Source organism: Schistocerca gregaria, chromosome 3, assembly GCF_023897955.1.
Source record: "Schistocerca gregaria isolate iqSchGreg1 chromosome 3, iqSchGreg1.2, whole genome shotgun sequence".
Taxonomy (NCBI): Eukaryota; Metazoa; Arthropoda; class Insecta; order Orthoptera; family Acrididae; genus Schistocerca; species Schistocerca gregaria.
In genome coordinates this window covers 874627716-874644173 of record NC_064922.1, presented here as the reverse complement: position 1 = coordinate 874644173, position 16458 = coordinate 874627716, and the positions used below count along the sequence as shown (strand labels likewise).

Below are 16458 nucleotides of genomic sequence, written 5' to 3'. Positions count from 1 at the left end.
CTGGTAATCTGACCCTAGTTCATCCTGCAGCAGTTGGCCAAGACCTCTACCATGTGAACTAACAACAAAACTTAATTTTTCTTCACAGCTTTTTCTGACTTCTTACTTATCAAACACTTTTTGAACATTTGTCCTGTCCATGCCTACATCTGTTTGTGGCTTATCAGTTTCCAACTGTGACAACAGATCAAACCTGTTTCTCACATTCGCAATCACACTGTCAGAGAACGTCCTATTACTTGTATAACCTGTTGTCAGTTCCCACCTCTCTTTTCTCTTCTCCCCCCATTAACCTATCCAGATCTTGTTTCACTTTATCTAGTTCTGCCTGAAGGGCAGCAATCTTCTCCACCTGTTCCATTATCTTCCTATCTCGACAGCAAATCCTACACAACCAATGAGCCTTGTTTATTTCCCCAATTCCCATACTGCTACAATTACCTACATGAAAGAAACTGTAACAACCTTCACACCACACCCCGTAACTAACAATCGTATTACTTCGTAGACTACTCAATTAATATATTAAATTTCCTAGAAAGTTTAGGCCTAAAGTTCAGGTACCAATTCAAAACTTCTGGAGAAACAAAAACGATATAACCTGTATTGTTTACATGATGAAACAAAAGGTAAAGAACTAAACCTACACTATATAAACTTTTCACTTCAGGTACTTACTAGAGAATAAAATGGATAGCATATAGCAACACAAACTTTACTTTATTGAAATAATCGCACAACTTAGAGTATATCACAACATAAACAAATTATAGTCCAAAATTCACACCTACGAAATGTATTCTTTTTCCGAAAATATGCAAAAAAATGTGACACCTTAAATTGATAACATAAAATAGGTATTAAATTACATAATTATGATGTAATAATATAAACATCTCTCACTGTGCAGCAATACTTTAGTAGAGGTTGGACTAGTGCAATTTAGACAGTCTCTTTAGATGATGTTTTGCACTTCTAAGTGTCCCACCAATAAAAGAGTCTGATTGGTCTTCCTCATGAAATTTTTCTTTGTTATGGTTCCAATTTAAGCTGTTTGTAATTGAAATCTGTAGGTATTCTGTTGAATTGACGACCTTTCATTTTGTCAGTCATCGTGTACTCATGTGGAGGGCCTCACACTTTTTACTGTCGAGAATCAGTTGCCACTTTTTTCACCATACAGATATGTTATCTAAATCATTTTGTAGTTTGTATTGTTTTTTCTAATGATTTCATTAGACTATCCTTGGGTGTAGCAGTGTAGGTATACTTGGGACATTACGTATGATGCTATGCCCACTTTCAAATCACCTGTCCAATGGAAAACTATACGCAAAACAAAAGGTTCATTCTAAGCACTGAATTTGCCAGCCTCTTACCAAATAAAGTTTGAGTATTGTTGTATCTATTTTCTTCTACTTAAACACCGTATGTCAGACCCCGGATTTTACAGACATCTCTTCCACTCTGTACGCTGGGTCAGTAGGGATAACATGGCTTCTTTTAAAATGAACTGATATTGTCATTAAGTGTAACTTTTTTTGTTGGTAACCTCTCTTTTTTAACAAACCATATATTTTTGTACAGCTCTGAAGAAACAGCTAATTTGGAAGTTTTAAGCTCTCTTTTGTGCAAAGCTACTGCTATATGGTTACCTCTTCCTGTATTTTATGTTTAGTTAGGTTATGGTATTTTTAATTATGCGTAATAGGGTACAATCTTTCCTATGTTTTGGTACATGAGAGATAGATAAAGAGATGGTTAAAATATTTTTCATTTTGAATGTACGCTAATGTAAGAATGTTGTTAAAATACATTAACAGTTGGTTATGAAATTGTCAGTGTTTCATAGACATATCATACATTAAAAAGTTAACTTTTTGACTGCCAATTGAAGTGCCAGCAAATTTAGATGTTTCTTGCAGCTTGTTCTTTCTGTGCAGGCCGGCTCCAGTTTCTAAATTTGTTATGAGTAGAAACTTTCTATATTCAAAAACTAAATCACTTTGTCGTTGTAAATAGTTAAGAAGAAAGATACAGTATTAATGAATTCTAAAACTGTTAATACAGATGTGAACTGATATTTCATTAGGACGTCACTAGCACAGATGTTGAATGTGCTAGCTCTACTCTGGCAACTTAAGTTAAATGAAACACAGTCTCTGGGAACATTCTATAAGTTGGTGGAACATGCACCTTCATCTTTTTCTTATTTATTGAAAAAAAAAATAGAGAGAATCACACAAAGAATAGAGTGGGTCTTCTGCAATTTAAATAGGCACCATTTGGTTACCAGCTTGGCACTTAACTAATTAAGAAATTTTATTTGTGTCTGTTGTCAATAAATACATTTATTATTAGTTGGTTTACTGTTGTATGGAGGTAAAGTTCAGTATCCTATCAAATGATGTCTGAAATCAAGGGAAGTAGTGGTAATATTAGGACAACAGTTTTTGCTAGATGTCTCCTATTTAACTAACTGATCTAGAGTAGTTCCTTACTTTGTGTGTGTGTCTCATATGGTGATGTGTCTTCCAACAGGTGTTCGAAGAGGAAGCACTTACTTGGGAAGAAAAATTGAATCGTATAAATGCACTGTTTGATGTGTGGATTGATGTGCAGAGACGGTGGGTGTATTTGGAGGGAATATTCTCAGGCAGTGCAGATATTAAAGTGTTGCTCCCTGTTGAAACATCTCGTTTCCAAAGCATCAGGTATGTATTATCAATTAGTGGAAAAATAACTCTTCAGTATTTGTTTTTTAAAATCTAGTGTACTCTCCTTGAAGACTTTAAATGTCCAGTGCATTACTTCTATTCCATCATAATAATCAGAGGATTGTGATAAAGTAAACAAACTGGGAGAACTGCATACTTTTCCCAATAGACGAGGATTTTGAGAGAATGTGAAGCTAAGTTGGAGAACAGTTAAAGGGAATACTGTGATGAATGCAAGTATGTGTAAAGTTGTGATTAGTTTAATTTAAAACAAAATTAGAGATGTCACAAGTATTTAAATATTTTGTCATTGAGAACCAACTTTGGAAGATATAATAGAAAAGTATCAAAGGCTTGTGAATCACGAGTGAATATTGTTTCCATTTACAAATAATATGTTCTGTACAGCACCCTATTTCCCTTTATGTGAAATTGATCAATGGAAGATCAAGGATGGTATAACAAAAATATAATTTAGGTAGGATAGATTGTTACCCAACATACAAAGGAGGCATTGACCACCGGACAGGCACATTTAAATTTCAACATCCCATGTGATGAACAGTGCCTTTGATAGTCTTGATAGGGCAGAGTGGTATACCATCCAAGTATGTTTTACTTATCTGCCAATGTTGGCTGGTTCAAAGACGATAGTGTGAGTGATGAAGACCTCAGTAAATGGTTCAGTATTAGTAAATGAGTCGGACAAGTCGATGAACTTTCTGCAGTGCTTTTTAATCTAGCTCTTGAAGCAGTCATTCAGAAGCTTCAAATATCTGGTTACGTAGGAACAAAGTCAACGCAGATATGTGCATATGCTGATGTAGCAATTATTAGTGGAAGGGTTTCACTAGGGAGAACACTAGGTCAGCTGAAAGAAGCCACACTATCTCGAGGCATTTGTATTAACAAAAAGAAGACTAAATATATGAATTTCTGGATAAACTATCAGCAATTGATTTCAATTTTTAATATGTACTTAACTTTATCTGGTACCTAATATTAATAGGACAATTTCCATGTCAACTAAAATAAAACAGTGCATTCTAAGTGGTAATAGATAGTTCCACATGCTTAAGAAATTGTTGGCCTCTAGGTTATTAAACAAACAACTGTAACTTCCAGTTTATAAGGTCATGGTCAGACCAGTTGTAACCTTTGGATGTGAAATGTGGGCACTAATGAGTGCTGATCAGCAGCAGCTCCGGATATTTGAACGCAGGGTTGTGTGCGAGGTCTGTGGGAAAATTCAGGATCTGGAGATCCAGAATGAACACTGAGCTGGATCGCCTCATACAAGAAGCTGGCATTTTAAGAACAGTAAAAAGTGGGAGAATAACCTGGCTTGGACATGTCCTTAGGAGGCTAACAACTGAAAAGTTTTTGAGTAGAGGCCAACTGGAAGAAGACAAAGAGGAAGCCCATGAAAGCAGTGGGTAGGTGATGTGAAATAAGATATAAACATCTTTCGTAGTTGGAGAATGGTGGAGAACTGTGCTGGAAAGAGCGGAAAAGAGGAAACCTGTTGAAGAGGCTAAAACTCGTGAACGGTTATTAAACCATAATGGAGGAGGGGGAGATAGGAGGAGGAGAAGTGATGAGTCATAATTAACTAATTCAAACTGTTGTTCCAGTATTTTCCATTAATGAATGTTATTTTTACACGAGATACAATAAAGTATCGACACTAAAGCATAGCCTTGAATAAAGCATAGCCTTGAACAAAGAAAGTACAGAAGTGTTTTTCCGAAGTGGTAGTTCAAACCTCAACTGTACCTCATATATTGTACAACAGATCTTATTGTATGACATTTTTGCAGCCCATTATTGTAATGGTTGCACAAACTTTTATTTAAACACACAAAGTACAGAATGTACTACTTGCTATTACATCAAGCCAGCGAAATCTATTTGTATGGGATTAAGAAAACACTGATAGGAATCTTAAAATTATGCTCTTTATAATAAGTGTTTCCTTTATATTGAATGTAATGGGAACTGAAGATCCTGGGACAAAGTTCCTTTACTACTGACAGATTGTTACTTAGAACCACATTTGCATCCTGATAGACTTGTTGTTTATGGTTGTTAGGATTGATTTTCAAAATATAGGAATCTCGCATCATTGCCGGCTGGAGTGGCCGAGTGATCCTAGGCGCTACAGTTTGGAACTGCGCGACCACTGCAGTCGCAGGTTCGAATCCTGCCTCGGGAATGGATGAGTGTGATGTCCCTAGGTTAGTTAGGTTTAAGTAGTTCTAAGTCCTAGGGGACTGATGACCTCAGAAGTCAAGCCCCATAGTGCTCAGAGCCATTTGAACCATTTTTTGCCGCATCATTTCCAAATGTTCATCATCTTGCTGTATAAAGTGATAATCAGTTTAAAGTAACAATTTTTCTTACAGGAAAAAAAGAACTGGCGCCCTTTTCTGCTTGAGTGTAGTCTGGTATTTTGACTATTGATTTTTCTGTTTCCAGTTCAGAGTTCTTGGGCTTGATGAAGAAAGTGACAAAGTCTCCCATGGTTATGGATGTCCTCAACATACCTGGTGTGCAGAGATCCCTTGAGCGATTGGCAGATCTTCTGGGGAAAATACAGAAAGCCCTGGGAGAGTACCTGGAAAGGGAAAGAACTTCTTTCCCAAGGTGAGTTCCATTTATAGTACTGGTATAAAAATTTAACCAAAATTTTGTATATCTTTCAGTAACATTTTTTTAGTATGAAAATTTTTAGATTTATAAACTATCATTTTAGAGAACAAGACTTAAGATTTACAATAATTTCATTTCATTTTATTGTATTTTATTAATGTTTAGGTTCTATTTTGTGGGTGATGAAGATCTTCTAGAGATCATAGGAAACAGCAAAAATGTAGCTCGTTTGCAGAAACATTTCAAAAAAATGTTTGCTGGTGTAGCTGCCATACTTTTGAATGAAGACAACACTGTCATCACCGGAATTGCATCACGAGAGGGAGAAGAGGTACTTAGTGTTTCATACAGTTTTCTTTTATAGTTCTAATATCATTTCTTTAATAATTTAAAGCCATTAATGTGAATTACATAACAGGAAGTTTCTGATTTTTGCTTCTAATGTTTAGGAGATTTGTAGCAAATACAGGGTGTCCCAGAATAATGTATACATTCTTTGAAACTGAACATCTCTTTAATGAAAGGCTTAGAAATACAGTTTTAATGGTGTTAGGTGCCTCATGGTCAGATGTGAGGTGTTAAATGTTCAAACTGGTGTCTATCCATCGCAGTACACCATTGACGACGACTTAACGACATGCCAACTCTATTGTTTCCAATGGAATAGCATCACAGGCATCCTCAATTTGGTATCTTAAGATCATCCTGTGTGTGTGTGTTGTCTTGCAGTGTAAACTGTGTTCTTGAGACTACCCCGTAGAAAGAAGTCTAGAGGAGCTAAATCTGAAGATTGAGGGGGATACTCCACACTCCCTCTTCATCCTATTCATGTGGTAGGAAGTGTACGATTGAGAAATGCCCGCACGTTCAGGTGAAAGTGATGTAGTGCCCCATCCTGTTGAAAGTAATAATCTTTATTTCCAAACACTATGCTAAGCCCCGGAGTTATCATTTCCAACATTCCCAAGTAAGATTCGCCTATGACAGTGTTGTCAAAATAGTATAGCCCGATTAACCCTCTAGAAGACAGACCACACTAGACTGTTACTCCTCATAGATTAACATGCCTTTGCTTAGTTAGTATGGATTCTCCCTGGCCCAGTACACTCAGTTATGATGATTAATTGTTCCATCAAGTTTAAATGTCGCTTCATCTGACCAAAGAATTTGATCTTGGAAATATTGCTCTTTTTCATATCTGTTAATGAACTCACAAAATTTGCTTCGCCTATCAGGATTATCCTCATTAAGAGCATGGAAAAGTCTTAGAATGTAGGGCTTAAAGTTAATTTTATTAACACTGCTTCTGCAGATCCCAGTCTCACAAGAGCATTGCCTCACAGACTTCTTCGGGGATCGTGCGTGTGTGCCTGGATTACTGCATCAACGCTCTCATTGTCTGTTGAACTTCTCTTTTGTCGGCTATGTCCCTTCTTCATGTTGTACACTATTCCTTCGACTTCAAACTTATCTCTGATTCTTGTAATTGTTACTCTTGTTGGTGGTGGTGGTCTAAATTCAACTCTCAAACTTCGGCGTACCACACTCACATTCTCTGTTTTCCAGTAACACTTTAGTACCCATTTTCATTGTTCAAATGGTAACGCCATGTTTGCTGACAAGCCTGAAACAAAAGAAAGCATTGTTATGGTTTTCACCACCTTCTAAATGATTACCCATAAAAATTGTATTTCTATCTCCTTTAATTAAAGAGAGATTCTGTTTCAAAGAGTGTATACATTATCTTGGGACACCCTGTATATTGGGCGTCCCACCTAAGAATTAACAAATGAGTTTTCTCTGATGTTTCGGCAGATACTCAGTTTTGTTTTTTGCAGTATGTAGCTGGAGTCAGCCCAAGTAAAAGCTGCTTGTTATGTCTTTCATGCGATGCCCAGCGTCAACAGAAACAATGATTCCGCTAACAAAATTTTGTGTGTCCATTCTGTAGAGTAGTGTGGTGTAGATATGTATTAACAGCGACATTAAAACATGTACAACCTCTAATCCAGCAGCAACTGGGCAGTGCTGTGGCCTGCACTTGCAAAACCCCATGGAGTATGGTTGTGAACTAGTACTGGAATGATGTTGCTGCTCAGACCCTGTCACACTCCCTGTTACCAAATGTTAAATTTTAATTGCCCAACAAAGATGCTATTGCAAAAATGACCCTAATGTGGAATCCCAAGGTGAGGAATTGCTATGAAATCCTACAGAACTGGTGGTGGTGGTGGTGGTGGTGGTGGTGGTGAAATGAAGGAAGATACAAGGTACTTAAAATAAAAATAAAATTAAATAGATATTTTATTATATTAAAAGCAATGACATAGCATAAGACAGTCACATTACTATTAGAAATTTTTTTGTAATATAGGTATGAAGCAACTGAGGAGAGCACTACCATATCCTAGCTGTATATTCAATCCCCATTACGAATGCAACCCACCAAATATTTTAATTACACCAGTTTTTGAATGAATAATAAATGAAACTATCTCTAGAACCAGGATTAAGAGTACTATGTCAATGGTACATCCCTTTCGCAAACATCAGTACCCACCTATAACTGGAGCCCCTACGTATTCTCACCAGTCCGCTGTGACAGTAAGCCATCTGTGCATGGTCACATAAGAAGAAACAGAATCTTGCTAGTCAGGGCTGAGACACTGTGAAGTCCCATCTGATGTTTGAAGTCAGCCCTCAACATCTTAAACCAGTGACCCTTCACCTTTCACATCCACACTAAGTGTGTCTATCTTCATGTGTTGCTGCCCCCAATTCTGTTGTTTCCGTCATTCCAGCCGCAGCTGCCAATAAGGAAAAACGTTCCTGTTTTCCCCCAGTAGTTTGAAAATTGCCATGTTTAATAAATTCTCATCACAGGTCTCCAGATGTGGCCCAATCAGACCACATTTTTCTCACCAGTTACCACCATCTGATGTCAGTAGACGATGGTGAATCAGTGGTTTTTGTACACTTTTTAGTTTCTGGAATCCTAACCTACATGACAAGAACTCCATGAGGCTCCTCTTCCCACCCCATATTCCCGGACATTCCAAGACTTGTGATCTCTCACCACCGCTCTCAGCCTTCTACAGAGCTGTACTGTGCTGAATACTGCGCACATTTAGGACGACGACGGTTCAAACCTGTCTCCGGCCATGCTGAATTTGGTTTTCTGTGATTTCCCTACACCGTTTCAGGCAATTGCTGGGATGGTTCTTTTGAAAGGGCATGGCTGATTTCCTTCCCAGTCCCTCCCTAATCCGAGCTTGTGCTCCGTCTCTTAATGACCTCGTTGTCGACAGGACATTAAACGCTAATCTCCTCCTCTGAATACTGCGAACCCCATCTTAGCTTGATTAACAGGGGAGTGTGGTGAGCCTGTCAGGTGACTCCTCGATATGCATAAGCTAGAACAAAGCCTCTGAATGCTGTGACATCTCTCCAGTCGTTTTCAGAGTTCTGTGCAAACTAAGCAGTTGTCACACATTTCTAGAATGGAACTACAAGCCTCGACCGACAGCCATTTTAGATTTATAAAATACTTTCCCCAGCATTAAGTAACCTTATGACTTTTAACTTGATGAAACTGAAGAATTGTGCCTATCGGCTGGTGTGAGAAGGGCCAGATGAATTTAGTATATAAAAGGAAGGAGGCAAGCCAGACAGCTTGCAACCTTCCTTGCTGACTGGTTATGCAATGCAGCAGAACTGTTTAGACACTGCAGAAAGTTATTCTTCATGTTTTACTGTCTCTGTTAACACGGAAATAAAACTGATATTGCACTCAACTGCTTTGTTGAATAGGCATGTAAAATCCCACTTTAATAATCCTGTTGTCTGTAAAGGGGAAACAGACCCTTTCCATTAACACTAAGTATTGCTTAAAAGATATCAAGAGCAATATTTGTTTCCAACAACTCAATTTACACATTGCAAAACTGACATTGCAAATATCTGCCAAAACATGAGAGAGAATGTGCCTGACGACTCTTAGAATGGACACCCTGTGGCTTTTCCTTTGTCTTATTTGACAAATGATAAATACTTAGGCAAAAAACAAACAAAAAGATTCGTGGATGATAAAGTTACTAACACTCCAGTTCTTGCCAATTCTGTTTACAAAGTTCATGGTGGTTAACTTATTGGATTTTTATGGTGTTGTACTAAAAAAGAGCAACATACACACACCAAAGAGACAATAGAATCTTCCTTCACATTGATGAAAATACTGTTTACAAACTAACAAAACTGGTCCAGATTCACTGCACTAAATTTTCTTCTTGTTTAGGTCAAGTTCATGGAGCCAGTTTCAACAGTGGACCATCCAAAGATAAATGAGTGGCTTACATTAGTGGAGAGCCAAATGAGATTGACATTGGCATCATCTTTGGCCCAGGCTGTGCAAGATATTAAGCAGTTCAAAGAAGGTGGTATTGATCCATCAGCTTACATGAACTGGTGTGACAAATATCAGGTAATTCCTTACCTTCTGTTACATATTTCACAGAAGCAGTTATTTGAACATAATTTTTTATAATTAGTACTAAGTAGTTATTTTGCAAGCACATAAGTGTTAAGTAAAGTGCTTACTTTTCCTCTTTCCCCTTTCTTACTGCACAATTTATTGAGTATGCACATATGTAAACCTTTGAAATAATTGTGAATTAAGTTTGGATGATGTAGTATGCCCTTCATTTGTGAAGAATATTTGATGTCAGATATCTGTAATATCATTTCCTATGAGTAAAATTTTATTTTTTATAATAATAAATTAATCAGTACACTACCTATTAGCAATGCAAGAGAAATGTAAGGCATTGGTGAAACATTAATCCAACTAAATTCAAATAATGATCAGGTATTTTGAGGACCTCCGTAATTGTCAAGGGAAATGCAGTTTCTCACCCTTCATGACAATGCTAGGAGACATTGAAACTTGTATTCACAGATTTTGTTATAAGGTTCCTCCTTCAAACATGACCATAAGAAAATTACATTTCTGTAAGGCAGTGACGGAAAAATACCTATTAAATTATCGAACAAATAATACACTTTTTAAATGAATAGAGCAAATGGCACTGGTCTCTCCATTCTATGCCTTTCAGTGAATGTTGGAATGTAGTAAATGAAATTGATTCTATCCATAAAACATATGGAAGACAAATGCAGGAGTAACAAAAAGAACTGAATTGAGAGTAATTGACTGGCATTACAATGGAGAAACTTGGTGTGAATACTTACCAATTAATGAAACACACAGTTGAACTGACAGTAAGCCTAACACACAATTTGTGACACCTTCATTCGAAATATTCAGAACTTCAGTTCATAAATTATGATTTTGACCTCCAATTTAATCTTTCCTTTTATTTTTCAATTATAAAATAACAGTAACACCATTTTTAATTTGTGATAAGAGACACTTTTGACAATAGTGCAGGACGTTTATCAATGTATTTCCTTACGATGTTAACCATTCCATAATGTTTGTTGTCATAACTGATTTTACTTGAGATTTTTACAATAATTAAAGAGAGGTAGAGAGTTGTCATTTATATTGTTTTCAGGCTCAAATAGTGATCTTGGCTGCACAAATTCTTTGGAGCGAGGATGTTGAGGCTGCACTGCATCAAGTAGGTGCTAGTCCTGAACAGGGGATGGCACCTCTGGAGCGTGTTCTTGGCCAAGTTGAGACGACACTTAACGTGCTTGCAGACTCAGTCTTGCAGGAGCAGCCACCCCTGCGGAGAAAGAAACTGGAACATTTGGTAAGGAGAAACTCACTAGTTAAAAGTAGAAACAACACTAGTGCAAATGTAGTTCATGAAAGTTGTGCAGAATTAGTGTATGAATTTTCTGAGATCTTTTCAAGCTACCATCTGTTGATAATTTCACTGATGCTGATCGTTTAATACTTCAGATAAATGAGTTTGTACACAAACGTACAGTCACAAGAAGGCTAATTGCTACGGGAGTATCTGGTCCAAAGGCATTTGAGTGGTTGTGCCAGATGCGCTTCTATTTTGATCCTCGACAAACAGATGTTTTACAGCAGCTTACAATTCACATGGCCAATGCAAAGTTCTTTTATGGGTTTGAATATCTTGGTGTTCAAGACCGGCTGGTGCAGACACCACTTACTGATCGTTGCTACCTTACAATGACACAAGCCTTGGAAGCTAGACTTGGAGGTTCTCCGTTTGGTAAGCACCCATTATACCACATTCTTATTTTTTTTTCTTTCAAGTGTGAATTGGCCCTTAGTATTTTGATGATAAAAATTATTTCAAGAACAGATAGAAGCTGAAGTCCTTCCCTCCCTTCTCTCCCTCCCTTCTCTCCCTCCCTTCTCTCCCTCCCTTCTCTCCCTCCCTTCTCTCCCTCCCTTCTCTCCCTCCCTTCTCTCCCTCCCTTCTCTCCCTCCCTTCTCTCCCTCCCTTCTCTCCCTCCCTTCTCTCCCTCCCTTCTCTCCCTCCCTTCTCTCCCTCCCTTCTCTCCCTCCCTTCTCTCCCTCCCTTCTCTCCCTCCCTTCTCTCCCTCCCTTCTCTCCCTCCCTTCTCTCCCTCCCTTCTCTCCCTCCCTTCTCTCCCTCCCTTCTCTCCCTCCCTTCTCTCCCTCCCTTCTCTCCCTCCCTTCTCTCCCTCCCTTCTCTCCCTCCCTTCTCTCCCTCCCTTCTCTCCCTCCCCTCCCCTCCATCCCTCCCCTCCCCTCCATCCCTCCCCTCCCCTCCATCCCTCCCCTCCCCTCCATCCCTCCCCTCCCCTCCATCCCTCCCCTCCCCTCCCCTCCATCCCTCCCCTCCCCTCCCCTCCATCCCTCCCCTCCCCTGCCCTCCATCCCTCCCCTCCCCTGCCCTCCATCCCTCCCCTCCCCTCCCCTCCATCCCTCCCCTCCCCTCCATCCCTCACCTCCCCTCCCCTCCCTCCCTCCCCTCCCCTCCCCCTCCTCCCCTCCTCCTCCCTCCCTCCCTCCCTCCCCTCCCTCCCTCCCCTCCCTCCCTTCTCTCCCTCCCATGTCTCTATATATGGAATCTTTGTTTTTAATATATTTTTCCCATGTGGAAGTTTCTTTCTCGGGGATTCTGGGACTTGCCGGGCGGGGGGGCGCCGCGGGCGGGCGGGCGGGCGGCGCGGGCGGGCACGCACAGTGAGCAGGACGCGCGGGCACAGTTAGCAGGACGCGCGGGCACGCGCACAGAGTTGGTAGCTTTCGCAACGTGTGTGTGTGTGTGTGTGTGTGTGTGTGTGTGTGTGTGTGTGTGTGTGTGTGTGTGTGTGTGTGTGTGTGTGTGTGTGTGTGCGCCGCACACCTGTCCTTTTTTTCCCCTAAGGGAAGTCTTTCCGCTCCCGGGGATTGGAATGACTCCTTACCCTCTCCCTTAAAACCCACATCCTTTCGTCTTTCCCTCTCCTTCACTCTTTCCTGAAGAAGCAACCATCGGTTGCGAAAGCTAGTAATTGTGTGTGTGTGTTTGTGTGTTTTGTTCATTGTGCCTGTCTGCCGGCGCTTTCCCGCTTATATATATATCATTTACATCAAAGTACTTTGATTAATGGTCATTGTGATACAAAAGATATATGGTTGCTGTTAGAATTCATGGCTGTAAATTCAAAGTATGATGATGGGAATAAGTTTGAGTCTTCTGTGAAAATAATGTAAATAACTACAAATGTAAGTTTAATGGTGTGTGTGTGTGTGTGTGTGTGTGTGTGTGTGTGTGTGTAATGAAGAAAAATTGGTAACCATTTGTGCTAAACTGCCACTTCTCATTTACTTTGTTAACTGTACAGTTGAAATTGTCTGTCTGTTTTCAATCAGTTTGTTTCTTGCAGGTCCTGCTGGAACTGGCAAAACGGAGTCTGTGAAAGCCCTTGGACACCAACTTGGTCGTTTTGTTCTAGTGTTCAACTGTGATGAGACATTTGATTTCCAAGAGCTATGGGTCGAATTTTTGTAGGACTTTGTCAGGTTGGTGCCTGGGGCTGCTTTGACGAATTCAATCGACTGGAGGAACGTATGTTGTCTGCTGTGTCTCAGCAAGTCCAAACTATACAAGAAGCACTGAAATCTGCACAGGATGGAAAGAAAGAAGGAAGTAAGTAGTCATTTTGCCTCAGTACTGATAAGTGGAAAACTGCAGATTTTGAGGCATGAACACACTGTCTTTTTACGAAGAGATTGTCCGAGAGTGGGCAGCATAAATTTGATTTTCAGTATTTCGCCTAGTTATTGATCATATTTAAAAATTTAAAATTCTGTTGTAATCTGCTTATTAAGCAGTATAATTTTATGTTAAACGTTTCATACACTAAGACAAGTATTAAAATTAGCAATTGTGTGTTCGTCTGGAGCCAGTTTAACCAACAGTGTGCAAATATCTGGACTTCATTTGTCCAGTGTTTGAAAATGAGCTACTTCCAACAAACTTTAAGCATAATTTTTTACCTGTTCTTAACTTTTTGTTGTTTACACGCGTCAGATCAAATATTTAACACTTTATTTGAAAAGTAATGAGACTTTCGAAACTGTTTCATGAATGGCAGTTTGATCCTTTAAAGAAAGGGAGTTAAGTGGTTGTATTGCATGATGATAAGCTACTGCCGTTACTAACATTAGATATATTTTTAAATCTTGTTTGTATGATTTTTTGCGTTAATTGTATTCTTTTCCTGATATCTTTATTTTCTACTTTCATTTACATTCTTCAGAAGTTTGTATGATATTATTTACCCATTTCTCTTCTGTTCTTCTTTATTGCCCTCTGAGTCCCCTCTTTTACACACCCTGTCCTTCCACAGCCTTCTACCCTTCCTCTCCTTACACACCCTCCTCTACCCACACTTTTCAACTGCTCCACACTGTTACCCATAATCTTTGATCACCTCTCTTCCCCACTCCTGTCTTCCACACTCTCACCATTTTTCCTCCTTACCTGTCCTACACACACACACACACACACACACACACACACACACACACACACCCCTCTGCCCTCTCCTCCACACATAACTCTACTCATCTCCCTCCCCTTCCTCACATGCCCCTCTTCTCCCTCTGTTCCTCTCCACCATCTTCTCACTCCATGCCTCCTCCTCTCCACCACATAAACACACGCGAGACAGATCATTCCTACTTCTCACTCGCTATTCCCTTTCCCTCCCATCCCCAATCTTCGCCCTCTATGCTCCTTCCCCTTAACAGTCTGCCCGCTCTGCCCAACCATCTACTAGTCTGTGCCCCTATTCCAAATTCAGCCTTTCTTGTTCCTCTAAGGTAAAATGATTTACTTTCTGTGATAAGGTGATGCAGTCATTAGAGTGCAATTTCACACTTCGTTCTTATTTTATTTTATTTATTTTTTTTTCCAGGTATAACAGTTGAACTTGTTGGCAAACAAGTACGTGTGTCTACAGATATGGCCATATTTATTACAATGAATCCAGGCTATGCTGGTCGTTCAAATCTGCCCGATAATCTGAAGAAACTGTTCCGTTCACTGGCCATGACAAAGCCAGACAGACAGTTAATTGCAGAAGTTATGCTCTTCTCTCAAGGATTCCGAACAGCAGAAAAGTTGGCTTGCAAGATTGTCCCATTCTTCAAGTAAGATTTCGGATTGGAGAAAGTGTGTGTGTGTGTGTGTGTGTGTGTGTGTGTGGGGGGGGGGGGGGGGGGGGTGAGAGGGTGTGACAGTGAGAGATTGATCCCAGTTAACAATAGTATTAATGCTAAAGATGTGAAATTGTGAGGAATTATTCATATACAAGATCCAGTCACATTAATTTGTCCATCACCTAAGTTTGACATCACTGCGCAGTCAGTAACCACTCGAAGGCAGCAGCACAAGCAGTGGATGGTATATATTGGGGGTAAGCAGAAAACAGTGCAGTCATTGTCATAATGCAGAAACAGACTGATATCCAGACTAGTATGATTATTGGATTTTAGGCGAATGGTGGAAGTATTTCCAAAATGGCTAAGTTTGTATTTACTAACTGTTTGTGTGCTTCCGTGGTTGAATTATAACACAAGTTGAAAAATGATGCTATCCCAAACTGGTGTTGCTTTAACTATGATGCAGCACAAGCCATAGATGGTGGGTGAACTACTGCTGCGGAGATGTATATGGGTGAATAGCTGTGCAGCTGGTGAGCATCTGATTGCCCAGATGGACCAAGAAGCTACCAACGGGATTTCCCCAATGCCGTTCCATTGCTGTGTATGAGCCTCCTCAGCAGGCCCCTGGTTCATGCACCAGTGCTGACTGCTGTTCATCTGCGGCAAAGGCTGGAATTTGCTTGCTGATAATGCAACTGGAGGTCATATGAGTGGAAAGAAGTGTCCTTTTCAGATGAATCGTGTTTTATGTTCGGTCAGACTGAAAGCAAACACCCTGCAACAATCATTGTAAGGGTCCAGGCCAGAGGAGGGTGCATTATGGTTTGGTAAACTTTTTTTGTGTCATTACCTGGGTGATCTAGTCATTCTGGAAGGCACAGTAGTTCAACACAAATAGGCATCTGACATTGGAGGCCATGTCCACCCCTACATACAGTTTGTTTTTCCTCAGTTTGATGGCTTGTACCAGCTAGCCAACACAATGTGTCATACAGCTTGCAATGTAAATGCATGGTTTGAAGAACACCAGGAGGAGTGTATTTCACTCTCCTGGCCACTCAACTTGCCAGATTTAAACCCAGTTGCAAAATCTGTGGCACCGCCTCGATTGGGCTGTTCCCACCAGGGATCGTCATCAGCCGAGCAACCTTGTGCAGCTGCTCTCGGCACCAGAGTTGGTATGTCTCTGCATCCCTGTCAGTACCTTGTAGAACCTCATTGACTCTTCCTGCATGTATTGCAGGGGTTTATGCTGCAAAAGGTGATTATTCAGGCTTTTGACAGTCACATTAATTTGACTGGACAGTGTACTTTCTGTGTAATGATAAACATAACATACAATGAATTTACGTCAAACATGTTATTTTTGTACATTTTTACTGACTTTGGTAATTGTAACAGTTTAGATCAGATATTTTCTTTGTCCTTATGTAAGTGATTAATGAACTGAAAATGTGTGCATCAT

At 39.8% G+C, this 16458-nt stretch overlaps 1 protein-coding gene across 1 annotated transcript in view; it reads left to right on the top strand.

Annotated features, from left to right (window-relative positions):
* LOC126354951 (dynein heavy chain, cytoplasmic-like) overlaps positions 1-16458 on the top strand; it is a 217351-nt gene that overhangs the window by 87591 nt on the left and 113302 nt on the right. The window contains 9 exon segments of the mRNA XM_050005032.1: positions 2542-2714; positions 5196-5363; positions 5535-5700; positions 9664-9849; positions 10943-11143; positions 11296-11578; positions 13208-13308; positions 13311-13470; positions 14744-14978. Of these exon segments, the coding sequence (XP_049860989.1) occupies positions 2542-2714; positions 5196-5363; positions 5535-5700; positions 9664-9849; positions 10943-11143; positions 11296-11578; positions 13208-13308; positions 13311-13470; positions 14744-14978 (1673 nt within the window).